The 20,762-nt window shown below is 60.0% G+C and overlaps 1 protein-coding gene across 1 annotated transcript; it reads left to right on the top strand.

The window, feature by feature from the left end:
• Positions 1–178: 178 nt before the first annotated feature.
• Positions 179–20,609, top strand: SSC5D (scavenger receptor cysteine rich family member with 5 domains). Its single transcript, XM_077130713.1, has 14 exons — positions 179–280; positions 798–824; positions 1,071–1,379; positions 1,575–1,688; positions 1,903–2,016; positions 2,354–2,662; positions 4,509–4,826; positions 5,687–5,863; positions 6,900–7,217; positions 8,529–9,137; positions 9,233–9,547; positions 9,693–9,860; positions 16,939–17,103; positions 18,782–20,609. The coding sequence occupies exons 1-14, from the start codon at positions 256–258 to the stop codon at positions 20,203–20,205; spliced, it is 4,392 nt and encodes a 1,463-aa protein (XP_076986828.1). The 5' UTR covers positions 179–255; the 3' UTR covers positions 20,206–20,609.
• The last annotated feature ends 153 nt before the right edge of the window (positions 20,610–20,762 follow it).

The raw sequence follows: 20,762 nt of genomic DNA, 5'->3' as shown, positions 1-20,762 counted from the left end.
GCCGCCCCCGACATCCAGAGCCTGGCCCTGGCTTGGACACCCTCCCGTCCGCTGCTACCCCCCCCTCTTCCCTGCCTCAGCCCCCGCTGCTGCCTCCTTGCCTCCTCGGCAGCCTCTCTCTCCTCCTGGCAGCGCGTCCAGGCCCTGCCTGCCCCTCCCCAGTCCAGGCGCTTCCCTCCCTGTGACCGCTGCCGCCTCTCTCGCCCGTGCTCTCCCCCTTTCACCCCGTCCCCGCCCTGGACTCTGTCTGCAAGCATGAGGGTCTTGGCCTGCCTCGTCGGTGAGTGACCGTTCTCCCTGAGGACTCAGGGGCCCGGACCCCAGCCCTCCGACCCCTTGGCTCATCAACTTTAGAGGTTCAGGCTTCTGCGACCCCAGCCCTTGGTGCTTGGGGACATGAGGACAGCCCGTCCTCCCTGCCCACCACCCGAGCGCAGTCCCAGCCCCACCCTCTCAGGGTCCCAAGCGACATGCCCCTTTCCTCTTCCCCCACCCTGACCCTGTGCAGGGGTCACCCAGTGTCTGATCTTCAGCTGTCCCCATAGGGGAACACAAAGGACCTCAAGCCCCACCCATCTCAGGGCCTGCATGCAACCCCTGCCCGACCCCCAACCCCGTCCGCCTCTGCCCAGAGTCCTGCTTCCCGGCAGCGGGTTTCTGGTTAAGAAGCGTGGGAACTGGGTGTGCACGTGTGTGTGCACGCGTGCGTGCCAGGGCATGCAGGGCAAGGGACCTGTCCTGGAGACAGGGACCCCTGGAGGCACCCCTCACTCGGGCCCACCCACCCTCCCTTCCAGCCGCTCTGATGGGGATCCAGGCTGTCGGTGAGTTTCCGAGCCCCTCCCCCTGTGCCACCCCATGTCCCCAGAGCCCAAGGGCTGGTGCTCTGACCCCTGCGTCCTCCGCCTGGAGCCCAGGGGCCCTGCCTCTAGCCTGCTACGGGAGCCGGGGCCCCTCAGCACTGCCCTCCCAATCATCCCCTGAGTTTGCATCCACTTGTGACCAGTGCAGCCCCAGGGCCGGGGTGGGGGCCCTCCTGGGGTCCGAGCCTCTCCTCCGTCCCCCTGCAGAGCGGCTGCGCCTGGCCGACGGCCCCCACGGCTGTGCGGGGCGCCTGGAGGTGTGGCACGCGGGGCGCTGGGGCTCGGTGTGCGACGATGCCTGGGACCTGCGCGATGCTGCCGTGGCCTGCCGGGAGCTGGGCTGCGGGGGGGCGCTGGCCGCCCCCGGGGGCGCCTTCTTCGGGGAGGGCGAGGGTCCCGTGTGGCTGAGCGAGCTGGCCTGCCGGGGCAGCGAGGCGCGACTGGGCCTGTGCCCGCACCGCGGCTGGAAGGCACACATCTGCTCCCACGAGGAGGACGCGGGCGTCGTGTGCGCAGGTGAGGGGCTCGCAGGGGCCGGGAGGCCACCCCTCAGTGCCGGGCCCTCCTGGGGCTCAGGGACCCCCAGCTTACAGGGGCTCCTGAGCCCTCGAGGACCCAGACACGCGGGTCCAGCCCTATCCCTCTCCCCAGGACCCCAGTGACCTCCTACCCCCCACCCCGCGCCTTCAGGGCTTCTCTTGTGCCCCACAGGGCAGCGTGTGGCCGGCTCCAGGGACGACTCCACTTCCCTCTTGGCAGGGGACCCCTGGCCCGGGCCCTCTGGGGGTTTCAATCTGGTGTCTGAGGTGCCCCCTGAGACTCACGGTGAGGATGAGGCAGCCCGTGGCACCCCCAGCTCTCTCCCCCCTTTGAACTTGGGGTCCCTGGGTTCCCCATCCAAACTGCGGGGGGGGGGGGGTAGTCCTTGGGCAAGGCCACTGGGACCGTCTGCTGCCACCTGGAGCCTGGCCAGCACCGCCATTCCGGGGGACGGGAGAGCAGCCGCCCGGCACCCCCCTCATGGCTGTCTCTCTCCCAGCGCCCCGGCCGGCCGGGGATCCCCAGAGTGGCCTGCGGAAGAAGAGCCCCCGGCCCCCCAAGCAGGCCAAGTCCACCCGCGCCCCTTCGCTGGTGACCGGGGCCCCCCGTCACGGTGAGGCCCCCACCCCCACGCGATGCTGGGTGCACGCATCCTAGGCCCAGAGCCCAGACCAAGGGGAGCAGGGCCCCCTCTTCTCAGTCTGCTTCCCGGGATGCCCCTGCCCGCACCCCGGGGGTTCAGGGAGTCAGGCGCCGTCTCCCACTCACTCACCCCCACCCTCTGCCTGTCCCGGGACCCGGGTGTCCTGCCCCACCCAGTCGCTGCTCCCTCCCCCTAACAGGAGCCCCCATTCAGCTCAGGCCTCAGTTTCCCCAGGTGAAGGGCTTGAACCTGCGTGTCCCATGCTGTGCGCAGATGAGGCACCTCGTCCCCTCCCTGTCCCCCCTAGAGCGGCTGCGCCTGGTCTCGGGTCCCCACGGCTGCGCCGGGCGGCTGGAGGTGTGGCACGCGGGGCGCTGGGGGACGGTGTGTGACGATGGCTGGGACCTGCGCGATGCCACCGTGGCCTGCCGGGAGCTGGGCTGCGGGGGGGCGCTGGCCGCCCCGGGCGGTGCCCGGTTTGGCTACGGCTCAGGGCCCGTGTGGATGGATGACGTGGGGTGCGGCGGAGGAGAGCAGGCCCTACGTGACTGTCCCCGGAGTCCCTGGGGTCGGAGCAACTGTGACCACAGCGAGGACGCAGGGCTGGTCTGCACGGGTACGTGGGGCGGGGGCCACGGGCATACCTGAGGCTGTCCTCCCGCCTTCCCAAGGGCTTGGGTCCCAGCTCAGAATCATCACACCCCTCCTAGGGAGCGCTCCAGCCCCCCCGACTTCCCTGCAGTTACCGACAGCCTCCTGGAGGGAGCAAGGGTTTTGGAATTGGGCTCAGCTCTTGGCCCCGTCCCATGGCCTTGGCCAGTGACCCCGAGCCATGGTGTTCCCCACAGTGCCACGGGAGAAGGTTTCGTGCAGACCAATGAGCATGTTCCTTCTCCCGGCCATCGTGCCATCCCAGCAAGGCCATGAGCCGGGTCCGTGTGTCCCTGCGCGCAAAGGTCCTGCAGCTCGCAGGAGTCATGCCCGCCCGCAGCCACCTGACCAGGTCCCTCTGTGCCCAGTGCTCCCCCAGCCCCCCTAACCGGTCAGGGGACCGTCTCTCAGGCCACCCCAGCCACCCCGCTGCCCAGTGGGCCAGCTTCTACTCCTTCTGCTCCCCTAGGGGTGGGGACATTGACGACTGAGCCTCAGGTCCTGGTGCTCCCCCGACACTGGGTCTGGCTACCTGCCGTGGCCCTTCCCCTGAAACCAGGGCGTAGGGCTCCCCCAGGGACGAAGTTGGACAGAGCTTGCAAGTCAGGAGCCTACCTTGGTGACACCCTTAGGGTCCCCTCCCTCCCTCCCTCCTCTCTTCCTTCCTTCCTCCCTTCCTTTCTTCGGGGAATATTCATCAAGCCCTGTTTCAGTTTCCAAGCTGCTAAACAAATGCCATACGCTCACTGGGCTCAACATCAGGAATGTCCTGGCTCGGGTGTCAGGCTGGAGGGCGGGCTTCCCCCGGAGCCGGCACCTCCTGGCAGGCTGGCAGTCTTGGGGGGCCCTGCCTGGCGCCGAGAAGCGAGCTAGGGGCTTTCCCCGCGCCAGCTCTGTCCCCTCTACCAGGGCCTCCCGCAGCCTGTGGGGTGGGGGGACGCTCCTACCCCTCTTCACCCCTCAGATGTGGAAACTGAGGCTCGGACAGGAAAAGTAAGCCACCTGCGGTCATGCAACCAGTAGCCCCTGAGCAGCACCTGGCCGCCAGCCCATCCGGCCCATCCCAGCCCTCCTCTGCCCTGCTCACAGATGGATCTGGAAGAACTCCTTGGGGGATCTGAGCGCCGGAAGGAGCCCGGGGTGGGGTGGGGTGGGGAGAGAGTCAGTGCAGGGAGGGGCGGCTCAGTGTGCAGCGTGGAACCGAGGGGCCGGAGGGGGCCCTTGGGACAGTCTGCTGGAGGAAAGCCGAGGTCTCAGTGAGGAGAGGGTTAAGTGGTCAGGGAGAAGCGGCTGGGGCCTTAGGGCCTGGTGGCCCTGGCTGAAACCCAGGCAGGGTGGGGGGGAAATATTTATCCTCATTCACGCGAGGAGGGAGGCTGAGCTGAACGTCTGCAAGTGTGGGGCCTCTGCACCTGCGCTCCTTCCTCTACAACGGGTTCCTAACTGGGTTGGCCTGGCCCCTCCCCTGTGCCCACCTGACTCCTGCCCAGGAGAAACTGACAAGGCGTTGCTGGCCACACCGGGTCCCCGAGAGGCAGGTGGCTGCACCTGGGGAATTGGGGGCTGTCAGGACGAGCGCTGCAGATCACTCGCAAAGGAGGAGGGTCTGGCCTGTCTCAGCGGGGGCCGGGCTTGAGAACCCTGCTTTGTAGGGTGGGGGGGGTGGGGGGCTGGGTGGTGGGGGGACCAAGCATGGGGGCGGGTTGTGGGGTGCAGGGACAGAAGCGGACACGTCCCTTCCGTGCCAAGCCTTTTCCCACGTCTGTTTTCCACCTCTCTCCCCCTCTACCCCGTGCCCTTGGGCGCTCCAGGCCCGGCCCCCCGGCTGCGCCTGGCCGACGGCCCCCACGGCTGTGCGGGGCGCCTGGAGGTGTGGCACGCGGGGCGCTGGGGCTCGGTGTGCGACGATGCCTGGGACCTGCGCGACGCTGCCGTGGCCTGCCGGGAGCTGGGCTGCGGGGGGGCGCTGGCCGCCCCCGGGGGCGCCTTTTTCGGGGAGGGGGCCGGCCCCATCTTCCTGGACGACCTTCGCTGTCGGGGAAACGAGACGGCGCTGAGGTTCTGCCCTGCGCGGCCGTGGGGCCAGCATGATTGTCACCACCGGGAGGACGCCGGGGCCGTGTGTGATGGTGAGGGGCGGGGGCGGCCGCGGGGCTTCTGACGTTTCTCACCCCAAGCCCTGCCCACCTTTTGGGGCCTCCCACTCCTCCCACCTCCTCCTCCTCCACCGAGCCTCCCCCTACCTCTGTGGTCCTCAACTGGGAAAGTCTCCACCCCCACCCCCAGCCAGGGGGCTCGGGGCAATGTCTGGAGACTCGGAGGCTGCCCAGCAATGCAGAGACCGGAGGGGCCCGAGACCCCTGCCCCGGCCCACCCCCCACAGCAGAGAGACCCTGCTGTCTTGGTTTCCTGGGGCCATCATCACAACAGGGGGCTTCAAATCACAGACATTCGTCCTTTCAGTCCTGGAGCCACAAGTCTGAACTCAGGGTGTCGGCAGGGCCCCCCGTGCCCCCCAGGGAGGCTCTAGGCCCCTTCCCTGCCTCTGCTGGTTTGGGGCGGTGGCCGGCGATCCTTGGATTGTCTCTGCCTCCGCTGCGCGGGCCCTGCACACACTTGTCTGTGTCCGCGGTACCCTCTTTCCGTAAGCAACAGCCCACGCTCCCCCAGCAGACCTCGCTGGACTTGAGCCACCTGCCCAGGCCCCGTGTTCAAATGAGGCCCGTCTGCGGGTTCCAGGTGGACATGAATTTGGGGGTTGGCCTTCACCCAGCACACCCCCCTCTCCCCTTTGCCCTGCCTCCTGACCTCCCCAGTGGACACCCATCTTCTGAAATGTCACCCCAGCTTAACGCCACCCTACATTTCTCCCAGGGCTTGGGCTCTGTCAGGGGAGGGAGGGGGTTTCACAGTTGAGAGGAAGGGAAAGGACGAGGGGTGGGGGAGCGGCATGGGGGAGGGTGCTGATCATGTCGTGCCCCCACCCCAGGCATGCCCCTCAGCTACGTCCCTCCCACGGCCCCTACCGAGGGTGGCAACAGCTCAGCCCCCAGGGAGGCGGCACCCTGGCCTCTGCCCACTGCGGTGACCCCAAGCTCCCGGACAGCTGGCACTTGGCCTCTTCCAGCCACTCCCACTGGCCCGCTCGAGCCTGGCCCGGAAGCCGGTGAGTCCCCCGCTGCTCCCCCAGATCACAGGGTTCTGGCTTCTGTCCCCCCAGCCCCTGTATCCCTAACTTCCCTTTGTCTCTGCTCAAGGACTGTCTCCTCCGGGATCCTGTTGCAGAGAAGGGAGAGGAGTGGAACATGAGGCCTCACACGCGGGAGGGGCCCGTGCTTGGTTTAGGCTCTGCTGTCACCGTCTTGAAATTCTTCATAATTTCTGAACAGGGGCCCCACATTTTGCACTGAGCCCCACAAATGCGCATAGGGAAAAGATGGTGGGCTGAGCATCCACTCCGCCGGGATCCCAGCTTCCACGTCACCCTGGGTGGCCATGGGGTCCCCCTCGGGGTCTTTTTACTTTTCCAAGCCTGTGGTTCTTTATAAAATGGGGTTCATGCCTCTGGCTTTCCCTGCTTCCCACGAGTATTGGAAGGATTAGACCAACGCCGGCTGACTCCTCAAGTTTGGACAAGGCTGACCCATGGTGGAGAGTTGTTATCACCGCACTTACAGTATCATAGGCTTCTTTCTCCATTTACCAAATAACCACAATGACAGCGAACATGTGTTGAGCTCTCAGTAGGTGACCGAGGCGCTCCAAGCGACTGGCATGTCTTAACTCGGGAAACGCTGTCGGTATCAACTGCTTTCCGTGCTGCAGATGAGGGAAAATACACCAAATGGAAAAATGGATTTTTTTAATTTTTAAAGAAATTTTTTTTAAAATTTAAAAATGGAAAAGCCGGGATTCAGAGCAGGCAATTTGTTTTAAAGCCCATTTAAAAAAGCTGTGGTAAATATATAGAACGCAAAATTTGCTATTTTCACCATTTTTTAAAAATGGTGCACACTGAAATGTGCAGCTCAGTGGCAAGTACACTTACAGTGCTGTGCAACCATCACCACTATCCGGTTCCCACACAGTTTAATCACCTCACAGGGAAGCTCTGGACCCGTGAGGCAGCTGTCCCCATCCCCACCCCCCAGGGCGAGGCAGCCCGCCTGATTCTCTCATTCTCTGGGTCTCTTCCGCCCCAGGGTCTCCCCAGCTGCGCTTGGTGGCTGGGCCCAGCCGCTGCACGGGCCGGCTGGAGGTGTGGCACAATGGACGATGGGGCACCGTGTGTGACGACGGCTGGGACATGCGTGACTCGGCTGTGGTCTGTCGGGAGCTGGGATGCGGGATGGCCCGGCAGCCGGGCCCTGCAGCTGGCCGCTTTGGCTGGGGTGCCGGCCCCATCTGGCTGGACGATGTGGGCTGCACTGGGACCGAGGTGTCACTCTCCAACTGCCCTGCCGCCCCCTGGGGGAAGCACAACTGCGCTCACAATGAGGATGTTGGGGTCGTCTGCACAGGTAAGGAGCCCCTGTCCAGATGGGAATGGGGCCTGACATTGGCACTGACGTAGAGAGGGCATCTCTGCTGGGGGGTTTCACACGTGCGACCACACTTGAAATTCGCGATAGGTCCAGGTTGGTGGACGTTATGCCCATTTTACTGACGAAGAAGCCAAGGCACAAGGAGGTTAAGTAACTTGCCCAAGGTCACACAGCAAGCTGCAGGGCTGGGATTCCCACCCACAGAAACTTCCTCTTCCTCCTCCCAGGAATCAAAAAAGCTCCACCAAAAGGGAGCTTTATCCCCACTAAGATGCAGGAAGCAGATGTAGGGGCGCTGAGAGATGGAGACTAGCCAAAGGGAGGGTCAGTTAAAATAAACTGGGACAATGCACTTGTTTCTTGGTTCATCCACCAACATTTATCGAGGCCTGTTAGGTGCAGCCATTGAGCTGGGCCCTGGGGCCTCAGAGTGCAGGGAATGAGATCCTTGCCCTTGAGACGCTCACGGGCACCAAGGAAGAGAGGCACACAAAGAAAGAATCGTTATAGCTCAGGAGGTCCCAAGACCACTGTCAGGCTCACTGATTTTCTAGGAGGACTCACAGAGCTCAGAAGAGCCACTAAAGTCCTGGTTATGGGTTATTATGGTGAAGGGATGCAGGTTAGGGGCAGCCAGGGGAGAGGTGCAGAGGAGACGAGGCTCTCCCTGAGATGAGCAGGCAGCTCTTATTTCTTCCACGATGTGTGACAACACATGCAGCATATTTCTGATCAGGGACGCTCTCGTGAGCCTGGGTATTTCTATCGGGAGTTGACCCCATAGTCCAGCCCCTCCAGAGGACGAGGTTAATCCTTTCCTGCACATGTTGCTAAGGAGAAAGTTGTACACGGGAGAGTGGTGATTCGGTGGTAACAGTCAAGTCTGCTTGAAGCTAAGGCCCCTCCTTGGGGAGGGGCAGGGGAGCCACATAAGGGTTTTAAGATTGCATCTGGGTACTAGGAAGGTCACATGGGTGGTTGGTGAGGACTTGACAGGATGAGACAGGAAGTGGGGTGACTGGTCAGGGGGCACAGGAGGGAAGGCCCTGGCTCAGGCGGAGGCTGGCAGAGAGGGGAGTGAGGGAGCCTCTTCCTGTCAGAGCCAGGAAGGCAGGGCATGGTGTCCAAGCTTCACAGTGTCCGCAGGGCCGAGCACTGTGCCTGTCTGACATGGATCAATGAATGGGGTCATGGCGACTGACTGGAGAGAAGGAGGTGCCTGCACAGACCCTCTGGCCATCCCAGTGTCTGTCCCCATCTGACCTCTCCTCCCTTCCCACCTTCCAGGGACCCCTGGCCTGGACTCCATCTCAGATCCGTTCAGCTGGAGCTGGACCCCTGGACAGGGCAGAGATGGGGATGTCTGGGTCCCAGGGGAGCTGGCCACCAAGCCCCCCATAAGGCTGACTCCCAGTGCTCCTGCGAAAACCATTACCAAGGCTCCAGGGAAAATGCCCAAGAGCACCAAGAAGTGGGTGACGAAAAGTACAAAGAGACCAACCCCTCCATCCGCCGCAATGCCAACCACTAAACACTCCCGGGGCCCGGGCACCCAAAGACCCCCAGAACTAACCTCACGGACCACCACAGCCCTGACCACTGAGGTCCCCCGAAGGCCAACCTCTGAGCCTACCACAAAGCTCACCACTGAAGCACCCCACAGACTGACCTCACACACCACTGCAACACCAACTCCTTGGGCCCCCCAAGACCTGACCTCTAAGACTTTGGCCACACTGACCACTGAAGCTACCCGAAAAGTGACTGCCGAGGCCAGTCCAACGCGAACACCTCGGGCCTCCCTGAAAACACCCATGGAGACCCCAGTAGAGGGGTCTTCAGGATCATCCAGAGATTTAGCCCCCTCCTCCACTGGTGCCACCGCTGGGGAATCAGGTGAGTGGAGGGGATGTGAAGGGGAGGGGGGAGTGGAGGCAGAGGGGCGGGTGGCCCCTGAGGATCTGTCCTGACCCCAGGGCCTTCTCACGCAGGCCCCTTCCGGGTTCGTCTGGCGGACGGGCCCAGCCGGTGCGCTGGCCGCCTGGAAGTGTGGCACGCCGGACGCTGGGGGACCGTGTGCGATGACAACTGGGACCTGCGGGATGCCACCGTGGCCTGCTGGGAACTGGGCTGTGGCAAGGTCCGGCCCCGGGTGGGCAAAACCCACTATGGCCCTGGGACTGGGCCCATCTGGCTGGACGACGTGGGCTGCAAGGGCAGCGAGGCCTCGCTGAGTGACTGCCCCGCGGGGCCGTGGGGCAAGCACAACTGTGACCACGAAGAGGACGTGGGGCTCACCTGCACGGGTACGTGGGCGAGAGCTAGAGAGCAGGGTGTGAGGGGCTTGGGGGACCCAGATTTGCTCCGGGAGACAGAGGAAGAGGGAGGAGCAGCAGCCAGAACCGCTGGCACAGGGGATGGGACTGGACCTTTCTCCCTATGTCTCCTAAGGCTACAAAGATGATGACGACTACCCGCCCTGGACCTGGGACCCAGCCTCAGCAGAGGACCTGGCCAAGGTGACCATGGCCACAGAGGTGCCTGCACGCACTTCCTCCCGGGGCACCCCCAGCAGCCCAGCAACCCACCCTCCCACCGCAGGGCGCCATCCAGACCCAGGTGAGGGGCCCGGTCACCCTCCGCCTGGCTTCCTGCAGGGGGGACCCTTCTAAACGAGCCCCCGGTCCGGTTCCTTAGCTCGGGAGACCCTAAACACCTTCCCTCCCGGGGCTCCACCAAGAGTCCTCCAGAGTCGGGAGAAGGAGCCCATTCTGGGTGTCTAAGCCCTCACACCAGACCCAGCAAATCCGGAGCCCACCTCCTTAGGAAAGCCCACCGGGGCTAGGCACCGGCCGCCATACAGCCGCCAGCCAGACTGGAAATCCCTCTCCCCATCCCCCGCCCCGGCCTCGCCGTCACCGCCCCCCCCACCGGCCTCGGGGCCCCCGTCCCCGCGTCGTCACGCCCGCCCCGGGCCCCCCGTCCCCGCGTCGTCACGCCCGCCCCGGCCTCCTAACGCACGCGGAGCTTTCTCTGTCCTCGCCGCTCCCCGGGCGTTGCCCACGCGGCCCTGCCGCCCGCCTCAGCCCAGCCGGGTCGGCTCCGCCCGCCGCCCGCCGCCGCCCTTGCCCCGCCGGGCCTGGCCCACTGTCGGGAGCAGTGCGGGCCTCGCTGTCCCTCGGGGCGTCTCCTCCGGCTTCCCGGGCGCCCGGGCCGCTGCGGCCGCTCGCGGCCCCCTCCCGCCGTGGTTCTCCCCCGCTTCCTCTCTGTCTTTGCCCTTCACTGTCCGCCTCCCCGCGCCTTGTCTCCATCACTTTTTCCACAATTCCTTTCACCCGTTTTCCTCACAGGCCTCCTCAGCACCTTTCATCCTCGCGCCTCCCCTCCCCCCTCGGCCCTCGCCGCCTCCCTCCTCCCGCCTCTCCTCGCAGTGCCGCCCCCGCCCCCTTCCCTCTGTCGCCCCGCGCGCCCTTTCCCGCCTTTTCTCTCGCACTCAGTGCGCATGCGCTGCAGCGGACGTCCCGCGCGATCCACCGCACCTTGTGACGTCACCGCCCCTGATTGGCCAGCCGCCCCGGGCGCCCGAGGGCCCAGCCGTGGGGTGGGAGCAGGGTGGGGCAGGAGCGGCCCCTGGTGGCACGGGGGAGGGGGTGGGGGGGGTTCCAGGGGGTCTTCAGGGCCCATCATCTGCGGGTGCCGGAATCTTTGCATGCTCCCGGCCCCCCTTGCCTCCCTAATGCTGCGGCTCCGGACAGCTGCGGAGAAGGCAGCGGGCCCCTCCTGGGGAAGACGGGGTGCAGGAACCAAGCCCAGATGCATGCACAGTACCAGCTGCCGGGGAAGCCAGGGACCGTCACGTAGAGCCACAGTGCCAGGAAGACTGGAGGGGGCCCGGGGCGAGGCTCAGACATGGATTGGGAGGCTCACCAGGGAGGTAACCGCGAGAAAGTGACGTTGCGCCTTTGAGCCTCAGTTTCTTCCTCGTGAACAGGTGGGGCCCAGGACTGGTGGGGACCTGCCGGGAGCTGGCGCGTGATAAACACCTGACGTTTGGGGTGGAAGGAAAAACGAGGCTCAGAGGAGTTCAACATTAGTTAACTCAGGAACTGCGATTGGAATCTGATTTCAACGATTTCAGATACGTTTTGCAGATGGGATTAGGACAGAGATATCCTGAATTGTTTGCAGTTGTGAGGTCTGGAGTCAGCCTCTCTGGGTCCCAACCGTGGCTCCACCGGGATTAGAGCCAGCTGGTGGACCTCAGGTCCCAACCCTGTGAGCAAAATGTGTTGTGAAACCGTTTAAAACTGCAAAACGCTGGTTGCAAGGATTATTTGTCGAAAATGGACAACAGGCTGCGGGCTCCCGGGGAAAGGTGCGACTATTTATAGTAGAGCATTTGGAAAGCTTCACAGAAGTGGCTTTATGTCCCCAGGTAGAAGGGAATTCACAGAGAATCAAACGTCAGAAGGTGAGAAATCTATATCATCAGTCCAGGGCCTTGCCAAACTCCTTCACTAGACTTTTAGTTCTGTAAAGCATCTGTATCAGCTTCTACACTGCTGTAACAAATTATCACAAAATTGGTGATAACGGTACAGATGTATTATCTTAGAGGTCAGAGTCTGACATGGGTCTCGCTGGGATAAAATCGGGGTGTTGGGAGGGCTGCATTTCCTTTGGGAGGTTCTAAGGGGAGTCCGTGTCCTTGCCTTTTCCAGCTTCTAGAGGCCACTTGCATTCCCCAGCTATGAGCCCTTCCCCTCCTTCAAAGCCAGCAACGTTGCATCTCTCTGACCTTCTCCTGTCTTCACATCTTCTCTCTAACGAAAGTGGGGGAAAAGTCTCCGATTTTAAGGACTCTTGTAATTAGTTTAGTCCGCCTGGATAACCCAGGATCCTCTCTCCATCTGAAGGCATATGCCCGTAATCACATCTTCAGGGTCCTTTTTGCTGTGTAAGGTGACATCTCTGGGGGCTATTGTTCTGCCTTTGGCATGACCCATCTTCCCAGTGCTTGAACTTAGGAAACGCTTTTTACATATTTGTGGAATGAATGAATGAATGAATGACAGATCATAAGTATAAGTCCAAAGAGGGTGTATGGCAGATGACGCTGGAGGTTTAGGGAATTGGATTTTTATTTTCCAGTTTGATAAAGCATTTATTTAATATTATTTAGTATTTTATATAATAATAATTTAACAGTCATCCTGTTTCTGGAGGCCTCCTGGGTGATGGGATTTGGAGATGCGGACCTCCATTCATGTAGTACATCCGGCTGTGTGTCAGGCCCTGTGCCCTGCCGCTGGGGTCAGAGCTGTGGTGGACAGAGCATGGGAGGGAGAGAGGGAGGCTGAGGGTTGCAGTTTTAAAACAGAATGGCCAAGACATTTAAGCCAGGACCTCAAAAAGTTGAGGGAGAAAGCCATGCAGATAACTGGTTAGAAGATGTTCTGGGCAGAGGAAACTGCACGGGCAAGGGCCCTGAGATGGGTGCTTGCCAGTTGGGTGGAGAAAAAGCAACGGAGGCAGTAGGCTTGGAGCGAAGAAGCTGATGGGGATAATGACAGAAGACAAACTCTGCATGAGGTCCATTGTAACAGCTTTGCTTTTACTCTGGAATAGGGAAAGCATTCCAGAGAGCGGGAACAGCACATGCAAAGGCCCCGGGGTGGGGCATTGGGGGAGCAGCAAGGAGGCTGGAGTGGCACGGGTCAGAGGAAGAATGATAGGGAGTGAGGCCAGAGTTCTGGGTTTTAGTCTACTTGGAGCATTTTCAGCTAGGAAAGGCATAATGACATGTGCAATTTAAAAACAATTGGAATGCTGCCCAGGGGTGGCCTGTGGAGGCAAGAGTGGGCATGAGAGACCTGGGAGCCCCAGGGGAGAGGCGACAGGGTGGCGGTGGAATTGAAGAGGAGTAGACACATTTAAGCTCTGTTCTGGGGTTGAGCTGATGGGGTTGGGCGAGGGGTTGGGTGAGGGTTGAGGAAAGGGAGGTCCAGGGCCACAGCCAACCATGGATTGTGGCTCAAGCATCGAATGGGCTTTTTGCTGCGTCAGGGATGACCGTGAAGGCAGTGGGGCGTCCAGCCACGGAGTGTCGAGAGTCCTGTGTCCAGGAGGCCTGTGTGCAATCTTGGAGCTCTGGGGGGCCGGGCCGAGGCCGTAAATTAGTGGGATGGCGCCTGAAGCCCTGGGAATGGGCGTCTGCGGATAGAGAGCTGTGTTCTACAGAGTTCCCGCATCCTGCTGGGAAGATGGGATGACTCATGCATCTGGGGGTGCTATGTACATTGTGGCTGTACGAGGTCACACGAGAGAAGAGAATCCGAGATTAGCTGTAGGGTTAGCTTAAAGGTTGGGAAATAGGACCCACGATGGTGAGAGAGAAATAACTACAGCAATAGGGCTCTAACTGCATGCTGTGGTTTAACTCACTTCCCACACGACCCTATGCGCTATCCTTACCCCTATTTTACGGGTGAGGAAATCACAGCACAGAGAGGGCAGGGTGGCAAACGGAGGAGCCTGGATTCAAACCCACACTCTATGCCACTCCAGCCAAGGAGACTGGGAGGGGGCATATGACAACCAGCTTTGAGGGGAGTATAGAACAGGAAGTGGCCTCATTGAGGGGGGCGGGGAGGAGGGAGGTCAGGGGGGCCTCCTGGGGTCGTGGCCCTGCATCTGTGGGGAAGGCACCCACGTTTAGAACTAAGTAGACCTGGGTCTGAAGCCTGATGGTGCCTCCTTGCTGTGTTGCCTTGGAAAAGTTGCTTGCCCTCTCTGGGCTTCAGTTTTGTCATTTGTGGCCAATCAGCAGCTCTTCCCGCTCCCTCAAGATGGACGAAAGTGAAAATGTCTAAGAACACCAAGGATATGGAATAAAAGTGGGAGTGAGAATCAATGTGTCCCCTTAGGAGATCGATTTGGCAGTGTCTAAGAAGATGCACATGCCTTCCAGTCAGCAACCCCACGATTAGCTGTTGAGAAATTCTCCCTCAGGAGCCCAAGGACACAGATGCAGGAGTTCACTGCAGGTGAATTTGTAACATCTAAACATCGATGTTACAGCCTAAAACAGCCTAAAACGTCCTCCAGCAGGATAGTAGGTATGCCAGGGGCTGGCTATTCGTACAATGGCATATCATACAGAGGTCGAAACGGATGTGCTAGTTATAGGTATTAGCACAAATAGCGGCCCATCATGTGCCAGGCCCAGCAATCCCAGGAAGTAGAAGCTGCAATGATACCCATTTGATAGGTGGGAAACTGAGTCATGGAGTATCAGTTACTTGCTCACCCAGCTAGGAAGAGACACTGGCAACCATATAACCTCAAAGCATGACGTTGGATGAAAAAAGCAAACCGCAGAATTCTGTGAACCGTATGTGTATATGTGTGCGTGTGGTATCTGCACACATATGTGTGCTTATATGTACACAGTGTTAAGCCAGTTCTAGAAAACACATGCATGTAAAAACACATGGCATCAGGGATTCCTAAATATGTGGCTTCGGTGTAAACTCATGCGTGGGAATGAAAAAGCACACTGGGTGGTGGCTGCCCCTAAAGAAGGGAAGGCATGTGTCAGGGCACGTGAGCCTGTAACTGTGTGGTGATGCTGCTGCTTTTTTCCAAAATGTCTATTTTAATGAAAAATCTGACCCATCATTCACGAGTGACCCATAAGCCTGGGCAGTATCTGACAGCACACCTCGAGTACACAAAGACCAAGGAGTGGGCCTGTAATTCGGGGGCTGGCATTTTGTTAAAAACAAGCTTAATTGAGACATACATCACGGTGCGAACATCCATTTAAAGCATGCAATTCTAGTGGCTTTTGGTATATTCACAGACCTGTGAATCCATCGCCATGGTGCCCTTTAACCTTTGCTCCCCCACCCCTCCCAGGGCCCACCCACCTTGCTCAGCCCTGAGCAACCACTAAGCTACTTTCTGTCTCTAGATGTCCCTCTTCTGACACTTTGTGTGCATGAAGTCGCATGATATGTGGTCTTTTGTGTGTGCGTCTTTCACTGAGCATGCTGTCTTCAGGGCTCACCCAGGTTGTAGCGTGGGTTGGAGCTTCCTTCCGTTTTATGACTCACTAACATTCCGCCTTAGGGATAGAACACATCGTATTTATCCGTTCATCGGGTTGACAGCTTCCTTTCCAAAGCCAGGTAGTGTGCAAATGGTGCCCTTTATTGCCTGTTTTATGTGCTCCTGACTGTCCGAAATACTTGATTAAAAAAAAAAAAAAGAAAAGGTAAAGTCGATGAAGGTGGTTATTCTAATTTAAAACACCAGACAGAAAGGGAAATCCCCATGTTGGGTGGAGAGGGCTCTATGGAGGGATCCAGGGATACTCAGGTCTGGAGGAGAAAGATCTGTGAGCGGTATTAGGGAGACGGGTTTGAGGTTTCCTGAGTACCCCGTGCTCTTTTATACACCTGAACCTTTGCATCTGCTGGCCCCCCTACCTGGAATGCCATTCCCAACCTTGTCTGCCTGGTGGAATCTCACTTATCTTTCTTATCTCAGTTCCAAGCCCCCTCCTCCGGGAAGCCCTCCCAGCTGCCAGGTGGAGTTGGGATGTCTTCTGTGTCCCCACAGTGCTCCTCTGTTATGACCCGCACGGTGATCCCCATGTCTGATGCTCCCTCCAGAGCACAGGGCCCATCGACTGTGTGTCCCCAAAGCCTGGCACAGGGCCTGGCACAAAGCTGGGCTTATGTGCAGAATGAGGGGTTCGCCTGCATGGTAAATGGAGGGGAGGGAAGAGTCAGAAGGGGGTATTGGCATTGACAAGGCTCAGAGGTGCGGGAAGCCTGGCTGTGAGTACTTCACGGCTGTGGCCCCAAAGGAAGCAGGACAGCGAGTAGGAGGGGGCAGTGGGATGGGGTGAGGCTGGAGAGCTGGGCAGGGCATGGTCTGTGAGCAAACAGGAGCACCGTGGAGTTTATGCACCAGAGGATGGGGGCCTCAAGGAGAAGTTGTGGCCAGGAGGGGGCAGGGGCAGTTCTCAATGTGAGATGATACCTCTAGTGTCGTTGCTGGGGAGCAAGGCACAGAGGAAGTAGTATAGATTCTGGTGCGTAAGAATGAGCAGGTGATGGAAATGGTCTTAAATTTAATGGTGGTGATGGTGGGAACAGACTAAAGTGGACACTCTAAACAGGTGAATGGCATGGAGCACAGATTATATTCTCGATAAAGCCGTTGTTACGAACATTGCCTGATCAACCAAGGCAGGAGGCTAAATTATCTATTTTCTCTAGAAAGTGATATTCTAGAAAATAAATAGGAAAGATATTTTACACATATCTATGGGTTGTATATTTATAGTTTATATAAAATCGCGCCATGTAGAGATTATCCAAGAATCCTCAGCCCCCGAAGTAGGAGAAATAGTATTATAAAAGTGTTTCGAATAGTTCATCAATAAAGACACTGTGCTGGTCCTTTTAACTTGGGCAGGGGCCTCAGGGAACTGCAAGGACAAATGTCCTTAATTTTAAGCTCAGTCCCAGTTTCTGTTACTGGTAGCCTGGAGCTTCCCAGATGAGTCATCCAGGGGCCTGGGACCCCGAGAGAGGGTGAGGCTGAGCGGGGCTCAGTGGGAGCACAAAGGAGGGCCAAGCCCAAGAGGCAATTGAAAACATACCCCGTCCCCTTCTCTCCCAAGGTGACAGAGATGGGGATGCGCTTTCCCAGACGTGGAACACACCTTTAGAAGGGGACTTGGCCAAAGGGACCCCCAAGGCCGACACACCTGGACCCACTTTTGCCACTAACACCACCAGGAGCCCAGGCCATCCCTCTGCAGCCCCCAGGGCCCATGGGGACACAGGTGAGGCTAAGGCAAGGGGCAAGGGGTGTATGGGGTTGCGCCCTGAGACCCCCATTGGTCTCCCCCACCGTTGCCCAGAAAGTAACTAAGCGGTTTAGCTTTGCAGTCTTTCAGGCAGGGTGTCAGCCCCGGGTTCCGCCCCCCGCCCCCCACCCCCAGGAAAACCTCACCACCTCCTCCCTGGCCTCCCAGCTTCCACCCTCAGCCTCTCCAGTCCATCCCACGCCTGGCCCCTTGAAGGATGCGTCTGACACACACACACACCCGCCCTTCCCCTGGCTCCCCATTGCCCCGGGGACAGACCCCTCCAGCCAGCGCCTGGCTTCGGAGCCGTGGTGCGCCCTGTCCCGCTTTCCCACGGCTCCGGAAGGACTGTGCCCCAGGCGTGCCGGGCCCCCGAGGTTCAGTTTGCTCAGCTGCACCTCCGTCCTCCGTTCTATATGAACATCGCGGTGCCGGCTCTGAGCCAGGCCGAGCGCCAGGGACCAGGGTCACAGCCGCAGGCACAGGACCCCTGCGGCATGCGCGGTGCGTCGGAGCAGGGCAACTGTGGAGACACGCGGGAATAAACGTACCAGGGAAGCAACTTTCTGAAGGAAAGCAGAGTAAGGGAGAAAGGGGGACGGAGTGGGTGCCGTTTCACAGGAGAGCCCCTTCCCGGGAGTTGTGTTTGCACAGAGAGCTGCAAGGGCTGAGGAAGGGGTTAGCGTGGCCGGTAAAACACAGGCCGCTCACTTCCATTTACCTTGCAGATGCACAATGAGTACCTTTTTAGTATTCATTGCTGAATTTTGCACGTGCAGTAGGGATATGTTTATCTGTGTGGCCCATGCTTCTATTTGGTAAATCCGGCAATCCCAGGAGAGGTGCACGCAGAGATCAGGTCTTGGGGAGGGGACTGCCTGACATATAGAGAGCCGAGCAGGCTAAGGGCAGCTCTAGGGAGCTGAGCCCAGGAAGGGATGGGAGGGAAGGCCAGTGGTCAGGGGCTGGCCGGACGCTGGCAGCTGTGTGGGGACGGGGCCAGCTATCCCAGCCTTCCGGCCTCATTTCGAAACCTCATCTGCAAAAAGAGGATAAAATTCAGCTAACCGGCAGGCCGGCCGGCCGGAGAGGACTGGGTGGGCTGTTCCACGCTCCTAGGGTCCAAAATTTAAGGGGGCGCGAAAATTTAAGGGGATCCCTGCAATATAGATAAATAATAATTCAGTACACTATTTTTCAAAAATCAAAATTAATGCAAAACCCCCCCAAAACAATCCACGATAAACGCAATATCAAAAGTTTAAATAAAACTGTAGGGGGCGGACCCTGCCCTTGCAGACCGCCCCTCCCTCGCCTCTCCCCCTCACCCTGCCTGTCTTTAAAGTTTGGACTTTTTTTGTTCCGCGTAGACCCGTTGCATTAATTTTGCTGTTTAAACATATTGCTGAGAGTCTTTATCTTTGTTACGGGTGCCCCCTCCGTCCGCCCCTCCACTGCCCACGGCCGCGTCCTCCCCGGACGCCAGGTGGCGCCTGGAGACCCGGGAGCCGGCGGGAGGTGGGGCGCTGGGGCGGGGCAAGTCTGCCGGCGACTCGTGACGTCACGAGGCCTCGCACCTCCCCATTGGTCGGCCCGGCGGGGCGGGGCCCGCTGACCTCATTCCGTCCGTCGGTCTTTCCTCTGTTGCCTCCAGGGTCAGCGAGGAGACAGTGGCCCGAGCGCCCGCTGCGGCCCACCCCCTCCGCAGCTCGCCCCACCTCGCCGGGGCCCCCGGACCCGCCGCGGACGTCCGACTTGGCTCCCGAGCTGCCCCGTGATCCGCAGCTCACGCCCGACCCAGTCCCCAGCGGGGAGGCGACCTCCGTCCCTCCCGGCAGCCGCCCACCCTCTCCCGACCCGGCTTCCCAGGTGGACCCCGACCTCACCTTGATGACTCCTGACCTTATCTGGTCCACCCCTGACCCCTCTGTGTTCCCAGTGCTGACCCCTGACCTCTCACCCACTCCGCCGTCCGCTTTGCCTAAAGAACTGACTTCTGACCCCTCTGCACTGGCGGAGGTGACCGGCCTTCCTCCCACCTCGGAGCCGACCCAGGCTTCTCACCCGACCCCAGTCTTGGACACAGCTTCATACCCTGACATAATCCCAGAACCTTCCAGATTCCCAGATCCCTCGGCAAGCCCTCTCTCCACCACGACTTCTGCGATCACCCGCACCACCACGACTACCCCGCGCTCCACGACCTCTGCCCCCACCACGACCCCTGCCGCCACTACGACCTTCAGGTCCACCATGATCCCTGCTCCTGCCATGACCTCTGCCCCCACCACGACCCCTGCCCCCACCACGATTCCTTCCCCCACCACGATTCCTTCCCCCACCACGACCCCTGCCCCCACCACGACCTCTGCCCCCACCACAACGCCTGTGGTCACTACTAAGTCTCTTCCAACTTCGCTGGGAACAGAACTTCTCTCTCCCACTGCTGCATCAATGGTGAAATCCCGTCTGCCTGAGCACTTGACTTCCACATTCCTGATGCACAGCCCAGAGTCCTCTCCAACCTGGGATGCCAGCCCCTCCAGGCCCTCTTCAGCCACAAGCATGGACCCAGCGTCCACTGGGGACTGGGAGGCATCCAGAAGCCAGAGCCCCAAACCAACCACTCCACATACCCAGACCCCACACTCTGCTTCTGACTCCACTGTGACCCCTGACCTCCACCTCTCCTCTGTGACTCACCCCTTGGATCAACCTCCCCCTGACCACTTCAACATAGGGCCGACTCCTGGTCAGAGCCCAGTTCCCCTTGGCCCCTGCATGTCCCCATCACCACCCGTAAGGGTCATGGCCTGTGAACCGCCTGCCCTGGTGGAGCTGGTGGCTGCAGTGAGGGATGTAGGTGCCCAGTTGGAGAGGTTGACCCAGGCCCTGGAGAGGGACCAGCAGGAGCGCCATGCCCTGGGGCTGGGGCTGGCCCAGCTAGTGCAGGCTGCCCAGGGTTTGGGGCAGCTGGGCAAGGCTGTAAGGAGAGTGGCAGAGGGGGCCTGGTCCCCCAGCACACCCGTGCCAACCCTCCCAGAGGAGGAGGAGAGGCCTCTGAGGGGAGATGTGTGACTGCCTTTGGAATCGGGGTGCCTGAGACCAACAGGCCCTCCTTTCTACCCCCAACCAAAAAAGAAAATCACAATAGCCAAATAAAAACAAGGTGTGAATGACACTTTCTGGGGGACTAGGGGAGCCCTGGGGAGATAGGACTCCAAAATTGATCTTGATTTGTGAATACCACAGGTGCCATGCAAGGTGACAATTGTGAGGATGGTGGTGATGGTGGAGGTGATGGTGGTGAAAGTGATGATCGTGGCAATGATGATAGGGAGGGGATGATGATCGATCTGACGATGAAGATGGTGGTGATGATGAGGATAGTGATGATGGTGGTGGTGGTAGTGGTGGTGGTGGTGATGATGGTGGTGGTGGTGATGATGGTGATGATGGTGATGATGGTGGTGGTGGTGGTGGTGGTGATAATGGTGGTGGTGATGGTGATGGTGATGATGGTGGTGGTGGTGGTGGTGGTGGTGATGGTGGTGGTGATGGTGGTGGTGATGGTGGTGGTGGTGATGGTGGTGGTGGTGGTGATGGTGATGATGATGGTGGTGGTGGTGGTGGTG

The sequence above is a fragment of the Tamandua tetradactyla genome, chromosome 16 (assembly GCF_023851605.1).
Source record: "Tamandua tetradactyla isolate mTamTet1 chromosome 16, mTamTet1.pri, whole genome shotgun sequence".
NCBI lineage: Eukaryota > Metazoa > Chordata > Mammalia > Pilosa > Myrmecophagidae > Tamandua > Tamandua tetradactyla.
The sequence above is the reverse complement of the archived record's forward strand: the minus strand, read 5'-3'. Positions and strand labels throughout refer to the sequence as shown.

Coding starts and splice junctions, on each gene's coding strand:
- SSC5D (XM_077130713.1), top strand. CDS start 256: ATGAGGGTCTTGGCCTGCCTCGTCG. Junction 281..797: donor GGTCTTGGCCTGCCTCGTCG/GTGAGTGACCGT, acceptor CCTCCCTTCCAG/CCGCTCTGATGGGGATCCAG. Junction 825..1,070: donor GATGGGGATCCAGGCTGTCG/GTGAGTTTCCGA, acceptor GTCCCCCTGCAG/AGCGGCTGCGCCTGGCCGAC.